At 47.1% G+C, this 13,103-nt stretch overlaps 1 protein-coding gene across 1 annotated transcript in view; it reads left to right on the plus strand.

Annotated features, from left to right (window-relative positions):
- Window positions 1-13,103, plus strand: part of CACNA1B (calcium voltage-gated channel subunit alpha1 B) — a 509,994-nt gene that overhangs the window by 324,659 nt on the left and 172,232 nt on the right. Inside the window, exons 14-16 of the mRNA XM_065571905.1 lie at window positions 1,288-1,400; window positions 9,534-9,665; window positions 10,588-10,660. Coding sequence (XP_065427977.1) covers window positions 1,288-1,400; window positions 9,534-9,665; window positions 10,588-10,660 — 318 coding nt within the window. The remainder of the gene's footprint in view (window positions 1-1,287; window positions 1,401-9,533; window positions 9,666-10,587; window positions 10,661-13,103) is intronic.

The raw sequence follows: 13,103 nt of genomic DNA on the forward strand, positions 1-13,103 counted from the left end.
ATTTAAAACTCAGAGGGTCTGGGGGAAGGTTTCACTGATGCATGATGGATCCCTAGAAAGGATACACAGTGGAGGAGAGGAGAGTTGGGTTCTGCTCAAAAGAAGCTGGAATGCTGTACACAAATGGTGTTTCCAGGGTGTCGACAATCTCATATCATCACTCTGGTGTGGTAACTGGCACAGATCTGTCTATTCACCTTGATTTTCTGTGAAAATTGCATTCCATGGTAGAAATAAACCCCTCGTGCATTTCAAGGCAATTATTTTGCTTCTCCATCGCTAAAGTGTCTCAACCTTTGGTCTTGCCTGAAGCTAGATATGAAGGCTAAGAAATGCTTGTCTTACCTTATTACCTAAACAGTAACCTAGTGCTTATATTATTCCCCTTTACTATAATGCATTTTTCATTACTATAATTTCTCCCTATTTGCACTACATTTCATTGAAAGTCCCTTTGAATCTTAGGGTTTGTACTATTGCATAGCTGCCAACATTTTAACAAAATATGTCCAGAGACAATTCTGTAAATATCTCAAGGCCGGGGGCTGCTGAATGGTTGGATGCGAACTCTAGTGGATTTTAAGGATTTTTATTGAACTGCAAGTATCTTAATTAACCAGCATTTTAAAGGTTCTGATCAGAGAGATGCTTCCAGTCGATTTTACATCATGATAATATTTAGCTCCTATACGGTGCACACTCGTGAGCCCAGCTGTGCCCCTACTCATGGGAGTTAAGGGGGTGTAAGGAGACACTTCACATCCCTGTGGGGGGCTGCCCATATGCACAGTTTGGGGATGGGCACAGCTTCTGCCTGACTGCTATCCCCAGTCTTGTGCAAGTGGGCACCGGTGGGGAGTAGGCGGAGCCTTGGCTGTGACCTCACAAGAGTCACAATACACCAGCCAACACACACAACTGGTGCAAAGGGGGAAGCAATCTGCACCAGCAGAAGGGCTCATGTACGGTGATTCTGCCACCACCGCAAGGGAGACGCAAACAGCAGACTGTGCCTTTGAGTTGCCGTCCTGCTCCAGGGGCAGTGCGATGACATGCCGCCCCTTTCTCCGGCTGGATCGCACATTTACAAAATTAGCACCGTTAGGTCTGAGAGTTTGGGCTTTCTTGCTGTTTCCTTGATTATGCAAATTATACTGGCAGCCCCGATTAGAATCCAATCACAGTGCAGGAGCTGTCTCCGCTTTGGTCCCTAGCCCTTGTGGGAGGACCCAAAGCCCCCGCCGGTTATGCAACCATTTTCCCTTTTAAAATGGCTTGTTCTTGCAGGTGATAGTGGGCAGCATTTTTGAAGTGATTTGGGCAGCAGTGAAGCCAGGTACCTCATTTGGCATCAGTGTATTGAGAGCTCTTCGACTGCTGAGGATTTTCAAAGTAACCAAGTAAGTCCAGGTTCCTTTTTCGCTCCCTTTGGCTATTTAGCTCGACATTGCCCACTTGCCTTGCACACTCCTGTTATAAAGCCATGTAGAATTCGGGCCCCAGCAGTAACTTCTGCTGCTGTCCATCCCCCTTACACTGCGATTATCGGCTGTGAGTGCTACCAACACCCATGTCAGCCAAAGCGGGTGATTGTTGCTACAGCTGAATAAGTCATGAAGCTGAAACTACTCCCCTGCAGAGGACAAGGCTAAGATTTGCCAGCACAACAGCAGGAGGAAACTTGTGCTGCCTGTGCTGTACCTAATCTAGGAGTGTATTGAGGTCTTCAGTTTCCAGAGTTGTGAATCTGGCACTTTTGTGATCCAGTAGAGTTTGGTGGACGAACCTTTTCACTTGTTCTTCTGACATGTCGGATTAATATGCGCTGGAATTAACGAACGGCAGTTGTGCAATTTGGAATCGATTGCTGCAGGATGTGAAAGTTGTAATGCTGAGCTAACTGAAAAATGTTATGGGCATTCGTGCCGGTTTTGTTTCCCCCCCCCCCCCCACAAAGAAGTTTGCCCCTCCCTTCCTTCCTCTCTTTATCTCTTTGTATTAACAAGAGGAGTATAGCAGCCAGGTGAGCGTTGGGGCCACTCAGCTCTGGTCAGTTAGCCTCACCTACCACATCTCTGCAGGATTGGGGATGCAGAGCAAACAAACTGTCTTGCAATAAAAGGTATGTTATTAACTCAGGTTAGCTAATGCTCATTGGCAAACTTTGGTTAAAATAGTGACAAAGACACAGCACTCAGCTTTTAACTTGGATTACCAGTTCTAGTTCAAGGCCAGGCCCCCAAGGGTGTGTCTACACTGCAGCTGGGAATGACCCTTCCAGCTCAGGTAGACAGACGTGTGGCGGCGGGGCTTGCGCTAGTATGCTAAAAGTAGCGGTGTGGACGTTGCGGCAACGGCAGAGGCTCGGACAAGCCACCTGAGCTCAAGCCCCGTCTACCCCCCGGGGCAAGCTCAGGTGACTCGCCTGAGCCCCTCCCTGGTGCTGCAACATCCACACAGCTATTCTTAGCGCACGATCATGAGCCCCTCTCTACCACAAGTCTGTCTACCCGACCAAGCTCCCTCCTGGCTACAGTGTAGACATACCCCTGCAGAGTTGAAGTCGAGCTGCTAACCCAAGTTAAAAGCTGAGTGGGATGGGTTGACCCCTTGGGAAGTCACCTGATGTGCTGCAATTCCACTGACTCTACCTGTTCTGCCAGCCTGGGCCCCCTTTACCCTGTCTTGCCGTGCCAGGCTCTTAAAACCTCCTCCAACACACATAGGCAGGGCCACACCCAGCTGCAGATCAGCTCTGGGAAGACTCAGCTTAAGGGACTTGCTCCAGCACTTAGATGTCCACCTCCCTGGGAGCGCAGCCCCAAAGAGAGATTCTGAAATTCGCCTCTTCCCTCAATGTGGAAGAGGGCTGTGCATAGAAGTTTTGAAATTCTATGCCCCCAGTTAGAAATTGCATAAACTGGGTTACATTATAACCCAGAAATAAATGTATTAACTATAACAGGTGTATTTTAAGTAGTTAAGGAGGTAGCAGACAGAACAAGGCTGATTACTAAGCAAATAAAACAGCACGCAAACTAAGCTTAATACACTAAAGAAACTGGTTACGTGTGAGTTCTCACCCTATATGTGGTTCTAATAATCTTCTTCACAGGCCAGACGTCCTTCCAGCCTGGGGCCAGTTCTTTCCCCCTGTTCAGTCTTAGACTATGTCTACACTTGCCATTTAAAATGCAAAATGTCCCTTTTTTATGCTAAAACCATGGGAGCGTCTACACTTGTTAATGACTTTTTGCGGTGAAACTCAGAAGTTTCATCGCAAAGAGAAAACCACCTTCACGAGAGGCATACAGCTCTTACTGCTGTTTTTTTCACGCTGTTGTGAAAGTGAAGACACGTTCTACCAGTGTAAACACCTTTTGGCCTCTGGAGGATATCCCGCAGCTCCAAAAGTGACCACTCTGGCCAGCATCTCCGCTGCTCTGACGCCAGGTAAACAGATGTCCGCCCCTTCCCTGTTAGCCCCGGGAAGTTTGAAACTCACTTTCCCGTCACTTGTAGATGTGGCAGGGGGTTTAAAAAAAATGCCATGAAAGAAACAAGGAAGTAATGGGGCTGCTGGGACATGAAGCAGTGCAGCATGGGGCACTGAGCAGAGACCCAGAATGCCTTTCGCACACACCCCCCCAAGACCTATCCAGAGAGCTGCACTGTGGGACAGCTGCCCTACAGCACTGCACTCATCGCAATGGAAGTGCTGCTAGTGTAAACACTCTCTGATACCTGCGGAATTAAGTGAGTACACAAACCAGCACTTTTCTTTCACCGGTTCCCTATCACCGATGAAACTTACAATGCCAAAACTCTGCAAGTGTAGACATACCCATAGTTGTTTCCAGCAGTCATCTTGGGTGGGGTAGCAGGGGAGAACTCACGACCTGGATTACCTGACTCCCCACCTTTAAATAGGATTTGCATAAGGCGGGAATCCTTTATTTCCTAGTTTGACCCCGGTTCCCTTACAGTGGAAAGTTACAAGAAGTCCCAGGTAATGTTTTAGCATCAGGTGACAAGACCACCTGACCCTGTATGGCCCTGGTAGCCATTCTTCACAGGCTGACCCACAGGTTCACGGGAAGACTAAGCTCTTTTACAGTCCATTATCCTTGCTGATGGGCCATCCGCTCTGTCTGGCTTTTCCATTGTTGTACCTGAAGTGTTGGCAGTGGGCGTCACCCAAAGTAGCATAGGTTTCAGAGTAGCAGCCGTGTTAGTCTGTATCCGCAAAAAGAACAGGAGTACTTGTGGCACCTTAGAGACTAACACATTTATTAGAGCATAAGCTTTTGTGGACTACAGCCCACTTCTTCGGATGCATAACGAAAGCTTATGCTCTAATAAATGTGTTAGTCTCTAAGGTGCCACAAGTACTCCTGTTCTTTTTGCAAAGTAGCATAGTTGAAATACAGATACATAGATACAGAAATGATACATACACACACAAAGGATAATGGCATTCAGTAAATCATAACCTTTCCAATGATATCTCACATGAGCCATCTTGCATAGAGTATATCAGTTATGTCATATTCATATCATAGGCATATTTTCATAAAGAAGATGGAATGACAGGCCATACTGCGTTGCCATCTCTTTGCTGCTATTTTAACCTGTTAGCTAACCCGAGTTAGGAACACACCTTTCTTTGCTGTGTAGACACACCCTGAGCGTTATCTGGCTTTTTACATGTTGATCGTTCTGCGGCTCCAACTTTCACCTGTAAGTGTCTGAGGAAATCCAGATGTTGCCACTGTCTGGGAAGGGGGGGGAGCTGGAAAAATTGTAGGTTCTCAGCAGAAAAGAAATGTCCTGAAGGGGCAGCAAGCTCCAGGGAAGTGCTCAATCGAACCAGCACCGCCCAGCTGACCATGAGCTAGTTGAGAAAGTTAGCAAAGCAAGAGCTCCACATGCTACATTGCTGCTGTCTGGTTCTCATTACAGCCTCACCCTGGGCTAATTCTTCCCTTTTTGCCTGGCTTTCGCCGCAATCTTTCCCTGAAGCAGCCTGCCCTGGGATTTTTGCCTCTAATCTGTTCAGCGGAAGGCAGGGGCACAGCATCCTGCTCTGAATAATTGGGGGTATTACACCTTTTGATTTGGAGGCTTTTTCTTCCGTCCGCACAAGCTGGGAAGATTGTAAAAAGCAGAGCGACGCGATGGTTAGAAAGTTAAATTGCAGCAGGCTGAAAAGGTCACAGCAGGATGGCACGTCACTACCGTGAGTGGGAATGCAGCCCAAGAGGCACAGAAATTCAGAGAGAGGAAGACAAGGAGAAAATAGCTCAACATAATTTCCTCCTTGTCAAGACGTAATGGGAACTGGCAACTGTAGAAATGTAACTCCTTGTTACAGCCCTGGGGCCTGTCATCAGTCCTAGATGGGTGCTGAAATGACCCGGGTATGCCCAGCGACTCTGGATAATCCAGCCACCTGACCTGTGTGTTTGCTGCCCAGTCATGTTAACTGGGAAATACCAGCCTGAGGCAGGCAGCAGCATGAGGCAGGGAAAATTCCCTTGGAGAACGTTCTGTCCTGGACTGTGGTCATGAAAACCCCTGTCTCTCCATCAGAGCAATTTAGCCTCTTTTTAGGGTCTAAGCCAGGGGTGGGCAAACTTTTTGGCCTGAGGGCCACATCAGGGTTCCAAAACTGTATGGAGGGCTGGGTAGGGAAGGCTGTGCCTCCCCAAACTGGCTGGCCTCCACCCCCTCCCACTTCCCGCCCCCTGACTGCCCCCCTCAGAACCCCCAACCCATCCAACCCCCCGGCTCCTTGTCCCTTGATCGCTCCTCCCAGGATCCCCCGCCCCTAACCGTCCCCCCCAGGACCTTCTGTCCCTAACCGCCCCCCTCCCTGGGATCTCACCCCCTATCCAACACCCTCTGCTCCCTGTCCCGACTGCCTCGACCCCTATCCACACCCTCGTCCCCTGACAGGACCCTGGGATTCCCATGCCTATCCAACCATCCCCTGCTTCCTGTCCCCTGACCGCCCACCCCCCCAGAACCTCCGCCCCATCCAACCGCCCTGTGCTCCCTGTCCCCCGACTGCCTCCCAGGACCCCTGCTCCTTATCCAACTCCCCCTTACCGTGACGCTCAGAGCAGCATGTCTGGCAGCCGCGCCGCCCGGCCGGAGCCAACCACACCGCCGCGCTGCCTGGCAGGAGCTCGCAGCCCCACCGCCCAGAGCACTAGCAGCACGGCGAGCTGAGGCTGCAGGGGATGGGGGACAGCAGGGGAGGGGCCGGGGGCTAGCCACCCCAGCCGGGATTTCAAGGGCCGGGCAGGAAGGCATTAATGGGGGAATCTCGAGTAGGAGTAGAGAGGTTATTTTAGCTCTGTGTTTGGCACTGGTGTGACTGCTGCTGGAACATATGTCCAGTTCTGGTGTCCATAGTCCAAGAAGGATGTTGATAAATTGGATGGGTTCAAAGAAGAGCCATGAGAATGATTAAAGGTTTAGAAAACCTGCCTTACATTGATAGACTCAAAGAGCTCAATCTACTTAGCTTAACAAAGAGAAGGTTAAGGAGGGATTTTGATTAGTCTATAAATTCCTACATGGAGAACAAATAGACTCAAAGACTTAAAGGCCAGAAGGGACCATCATGATCATCTAGTCCAGTGGTTCTCAAACTTTTGTACTGGTGACCCCTTTCACACAGCAAGTCTCTGAGTGCGACCCCCCCATATAAATTAAAAATACTTTTTATATATTTAACACCCTTATAAATGCTGGAGGCAAAGCAGGGTTTGGGGTGGAGGCTGACAGCTCGCGGCCCCCCATGTAATAACCTCTGGACCCCCTGAGGCGTGCCAACCCCCAGTTTGAGAACCCCGGATCTAGTCTGATCTCCTGCACGTTGCAGGCCACAGAACCTCAGACACCCGCTCCTGTCGTAGGCCCATATAGTTGTTAATCTTAAATCTAGGAAAGAAAGTTATAACACGATCCAATGGCTGGAAGTAGAAGCTAGATAAATTCAGACTGAAATAAGGTGTAAATTTTTACCAGTGAGAGTAATTAACCATGGGAACAATTTCCCAAGGGTTATGGTGGATTCTCCATCGCTGACAATTTTTAAATCAGGACTGGATGTTTTTCTAAAAGATCTGCTCTAGGAATTATTTTGGGGGAGTTCCCTAGCCTGAATTATGCAGGAGGTCAGACTAGATGATCACAATGGTCCCTTCTGGCCTTAGGCTTTGTGAATCTATGAATTCAAAATAGCTTTTGAGACATTTCCTTCAATTTTATTAATTTTTTTTTTTAAGTTAGTGTTTGAAATCTAAATGAAATGTTTGTCAACCTGAAACATTTTTTTTTTTTAACTTTTTGATTTGCTGAAAGATTTGAACAATTCTGGGTTTGGGACAGCCCGAAACAATTAAAAAAAAAATCAGAACAGGCAGCACACCGGAAAATCAGTTATTCACCCAGCTCTGCTTGCTGGTAGATGGCGGAGAAGGGAATGGTGTTCTAGGAAAAGAACATGGAAAAGTGGAACAGAGAAAAGTGAAGGAAGAGTGGTAGAAATAGAATAATTAGGAGCCTGTATGAAAGCCAGATTCCTCTGTAAGCTGTTTTATGGAGTTGTGGCGGGGGGAACAGACAAATCACCTGGCACCCTTCTTCCACACCCTACAACATCTGCTCTGCAGTAAGGATTTCAGGTTAAGGGCCTGTCCCCCATAGCCCAGGTGGAAACTGTGGAGCAGGACTGCCATCAGGAACCCAGGCTCTGTGTGGTTCCTTCCTGGTCTGGAGAGAGGACGTGATAGAAGTAACTGGAGAAAAAGGAGAGAGAAAGAGCTGGAAAAATTCCTGCTTGCTATCCCAAAGTGATCAGAAAAACTTGAAGGGAATGTCTACACCGCACATTGAGCCTGGGCTCTGACTCAGGCTTGAGGCCAAGTCCCTCTTCTGTCCACACACCAATCATAGAACCACAGGGTTAGAAGGGGCCGCAACGGTCATCTAGTCTAACCCCCTGCCAAGGGGCAGGATTTGTTGTGTCTAAAATCAGTCAGACTCAGGTCAGCAAGCACTCAGCACCCAGGTTTTAGAACCCTGAGTCCCACTGAGCCTCGGGGTCCAAGACCTGCCATTTTGCAGTGTGGACGCAAATCAAACCACAGACTTGAATAAGAAGGTCTGAATAGTGCTGTATGGACATGTTAACACAGCTACGGTAAACCTGGGTTTGCAATGCAATATGGATGGGCTTGGAAACTCCATGTCCACAAGCACAGGTCCCACAGCCGTAGGTTTACAATGTAAACCTAGATAACAGCATCTACAAAGGTTTAAATCCCTATCTCCCATTGTGTGCTCTAACCCTGTTGTTTCTCAGGCTTGTCTGTCTATCTGGAGATTGTTAAAAAGATCCTTAGCTTTAATAACTCTGTCTGCATTTTCTGATTCATTAGTTTTCCTAATATAAACGTTCCCTGCTTGTTCTCAGCAGGATAATAAAATAAAGAGAGAGTGCCATTTCTGTACATCCTCTCAGGACCTCCTTTATTTAGTGTGTGTGTGTGTGTGTGTGCGCGCCCCCACAATGACAAGGGATGGAATAAATCCAGGATGACCTGGTGGGGATAAGAGCAGATGGACCAGCAGTGCCTGGCCAGGTGGAACCTGCTGTATGGAGGTCATGCGCTGAGGTATGCTCTCCTTCCTTGAGTTCTTGTCCACAATTTGCACAATTTAGGGTTTTGATGCAGTGAGGTTAATTTTCAATCATGACTGCCTGCTAAATAGGATGGCCAAATCCCCCTTAAGTGCTCACATTCTATGCCTAAAAGTCTGTTTCAATTTAAATGCCTGAATGTGAGAGGGTTTTTTTTTAGGTCTGTCTGTGGAAATCAGGCATGAAACAGTTGAAAGTTCATGTTTAAATAACTTCCCAAACAACATAGTGGGGGGAATCAGGCTCCTATGGAAATGAACCATTCAGTCCTGGCTCCAGTCTTAACAAAATGACTAGTTCACAGTCCCCGCCAATTCATTCTGGCCTTGGCATTATCAGTAAATCCTCATTCTTGGCATCCCAAACAGTCGGTATGTGTAGTAATGGAAAGGAAAATGCATGGACTTATATACTGTAGGGAACAGACCTATACTGCAGAGAGGATGAGCTAAGGAATGCTGCATTGTTTAGAACATTTAAAGTTAGATTGGACAAAGCACTGCAGAATTCATGGTAGGTGACTATTCTCCGCAGGCAGGCATTTGCTTAGGAGGTGCTTTCCATCTCTGACTTCTCTGATTCTGTGTGTTATTTTGCTATCTGATAGACTCAAGTGGGCCACATTGTTCTGCTGGCATTACATCAGTGGAGAGTTTGGCCCAGATGAATTGAAGGAGACTGTTCAACTTGGACTGTGTCCCATAGAACACTCATCATCAAGTCCCTTTTAAAGAGCTAGATCGTTTTAATCTCTCCCGGAAGTGGCCCCTCCTCGCCCCGTGACACTAATGGTTGGTTGCTTTGATTTACAATCTAGATACTGGAACTCCCTAAGGAATCTGGTGGTCTCCTTGCTGAACTCCATGAAATCCATCATCAGTTTGCTCTTCCTGCTCTTCCTGTTCATTGTGGTGTTTGCTCTGCTGGGAATGCAGCTCTTTGGAGGACAGTAAGTGTAGTGTGTTGCTCATATCAAAGCAGTCCCCGAGGAAGGCAAAAGGCTGACAGCTCAGAGGATTTGCAAATCTGGTTTAAATTCTTTCATGTGGAAAATTTTCCCACTGGAACATAGTTTTATCAAACCTGAGATATTTTTTTTTTATGGGGCAATGCCAGTTTCTATGAATAATTTCAGTTTTCCAAAGTGAAATGTCAAAACAAGCATTTTTGTTGCAAATTGACATTTTGAAAGAAACGAAGAGCATTTGTTTCGTTTAAAGAGAAATTTGTCATTTTGTTCTTTCAAAAAATAATCTAAACAAAATGATATTTGATGTTGAAATGTCCATTCGTAGTTTCATTTAGTTTATTTTTGGTTGGATATTTCTGATTTAAAACTTTTGTTCCACAACATTTTTCAGTGTTTTGATTTTTCCATTCCCATTTAGGGATGGAAATTGATTTCAAAATGTTGGAATTTCCAGTGAGACGAAAATGCCATTTTCTTAACAGTTCTGCTAAACACACCTCTCTTGGGTCATGTCTGCACTGCACTTCCGGCGGTAAAAACACACCCCGGATCGACAAAAGTTTTACTGCCGAAAAGCGTCGGTGTGGACAGCGCTGACAAAGCTATTCCCCCTCATTGGGGGTGGTTGTATTTTGTTGGCGGGAGAGCTCTCTCCCGCCGACAAAGAGCAGCTACACTGTGTGCCTGACAGTGGCGAGGCTTTAGCGGCATAGCTGTGAGGCTGTAAGCTGCGCAGTGTAGACACAGCCTTACTTAACATACCACATCCCTTCCTGAAACTGACCAGATTATCTCTATGTGGAGCAAATGTTGTCTTCTGACTCTGGCGATAGAGAATTATGAGAGCATAGATATTTTTTTCCTGCACTGTTTTAATTTTTAATTTTTATTTCCTGCTTAGGTTTAATTTCCAAGATGAAACACCGACCACAAACTTCGATACGTTCCCTGCTGCCATCCTCACTGTGTTCCAGGTAAAGCTTCCTCCTTTACGGGGTGTGCGCTAGAAAGGAACATGTAGACATCTGTCGGTTCCCGATGGAGGAGATGTCCCTCAAGCTATCTGGAATTTAGGAAAGGAGAAAGTCATTTTTGTTTGCTCATCGCCTACTGTTTATTAGAGAAGGACTGCTCACAATGTGCTGTGGGGTTATAATGCACACATTTACCAGTGAAATGATCCATTAAAATAAATGCTGAGGGGCTCTTTGAAATTCAGGCAAACAGAATTCTTTTACAGGGAAAATGGACGGTCACTTTGCACAGACAAAGCATAATCCAAGGACTGGAGGAGGCCCTCCAGTGTTCTTCACGAGGTCACCTCCACAGTACCTTGCACTGCAGTGGGACTACTCGTGTGTTGTCCTCTGCACAGCATCTGTAATGGCATAATGTAGCAAATGAGCACACAATGATCCACTTCCATTTCCTCCTGCAGTTGCCATACGTTCATGAGGAGAGTTGCTGGAGAAGGGCCTGAGGCAATGAGGAAATAATATAGCATTTTGCACTATCAAGGTTGCAGGATAAGATTGGATAAGAATTAAAATCAGTGGGGGGGAGCCAGGAAAGAGTCATCAACCTTAGGCAACACGATGGGATGGTCTGGGAGAGCTGCAGCTCAGGTTTTAAGGCCCTGATTCTGCAGCTGCTCCATGCCTGACATTATTACAGAATCACTTGCTTAGTTAGAGAAACGGGAGTGATGCACCCCGTTCTGTTTGAAACAGCAAGTGAATTTTCATTTGCCGTTGGGAGACCCACGAACGTAGGGGCACAAGCTCGGCATGGATGTCATTTACCCCTCGGTTCACTGTACATCCGTTTCTGCTGGAGATGGGCTCAATCTGAGAAGTTCGAATTTGGATCCAGACCCAAACTTCCCCAAAGTTGAGTGATGCCCGGATTGGACATTCCAGTTCACAGTCCTCCAAAGGAGTCTTGTGGTTAAAACCGAGAACGAGATCTGGGTTCTAGTCACAGGTCGGCCACAATTTCAGTGAGTAACCTTGGGTAAGCTGCTTTGCGATGGCCCTCAATTCCCCCAGATGGGAAGGGGGGGTTATATGTTGCAAAGCTTACTGCGCTCAGATTTGCAAAGTGCTTTGAGGTTCGTCCAAGGCAAGATCCTATAGAAGAGCAAAGGTATTGTGACAGAGACGGGACGGAGCTGAAAAGCGTAGCTCCCAGATATGAAAATCCCCAGACTCTGGTGGAGTTTTGGTTTAAGCCAATTGTTACCTAGTGGGAAATTTTATAGTACTTGCTTTCCACTCCCATGACAAAGACACTGGGCAATAGGGCTTCTGTGGGATGAGAGTGAGTCTTTGCAGATCAGTTATGAAATTTATGTAAAAGTAAGTGTAAAATGGCAACACAAGATAAACTCAGTGAAATTTTGAAGCGAGCTTCTGCTACCCTGTTCATTCTGAAGAAGTAATTTGATGTCATGTTTCCCCCCACCACACCCACAACCATTCAGAACACTGTAATAAGGGCTCCCCAAACCCAGCATTAGACCTTGCCTCTGCCTCGGTTTCCCTACTCTCCTACAAGCCAGTGGGCCAACTCACTGGCCAGTGCATCTATGGCTATGTCTATACTTGGAGCCGGGGGCGCGATTTCCAGCTGGCATAGACATATCCCAAGTGTAGATGTAGCCAATGACACTCCCACCAGTGTCAGTTTTTCAGTCCCTTTTTCCCAGCAAAGCATTTATTGCTCAGACACAAATATAGATTAACATCCGTTGAAACAGGTAAACCACCTCCTGCCCCCAGCCCCTCCTAAGGCCACAGAGAGCTTCTGCTGTAGCCCACACAGCAGGTATCCCCAGCCAGGTCTTTCACCTAGCTGGCACAGCAAGCCCTCCCTTCCCAATCCTTTCCTTGATCTCCAGTCTGCTGTAGGAGCCACTCTACTCCCTTCAGCTCTCCCTCTGAACTCAGGCTGCCCTTTGTATCTCAGCAGGAGTGTTTGAGTCACAGTCTTCTACCATGTGAGCCAGGGCATTGTAGCAAATTGCTACATCTCTGTACTCCAGCAATCGGCTCAGCAAGAAATGTTTACAACCACCATAGACACAGAGGCTGTTTATAAACCAGAAAAACTTCAGTTAGCTGTCCAGGCAGCACTACTTGAGGGTTGCCACTTAAATAATGATACGTTGCTAGCTGGTAAGAGGTAGGCCATTGACGGGTGCCTGAGGGGATGTGGAATGTTGGAGACAGGATGCTGTTGAACTTCGGTTCTGCTGAGGGATGTTTTGTTCAGTGGCTGAGCTCTCTAAGTACTGACTTCAGTGACCTGCTGCCTTCTTTTCTGCGTTGCTTTGCATGTGTGTCTGATGCTGGGTTTAAATTCATCAGGTCCCGGTTCAGAAAGCATCCCCATTCAGGACAGCACCTTAAGTACGCG

The sequence above is a fragment of the Chrysemys picta genome, chromosome 18, assembly GCF_011386835.1.
Source record: "Chrysemys picta bellii isolate R12L10 chromosome 18, ASM1138683v2, whole genome shotgun sequence".
NCBI classification, from domain to species: domain Eukaryota; kingdom Metazoa; phylum Chordata; order Testudines; family Emydidae; genus Chrysemys; species Chrysemys picta.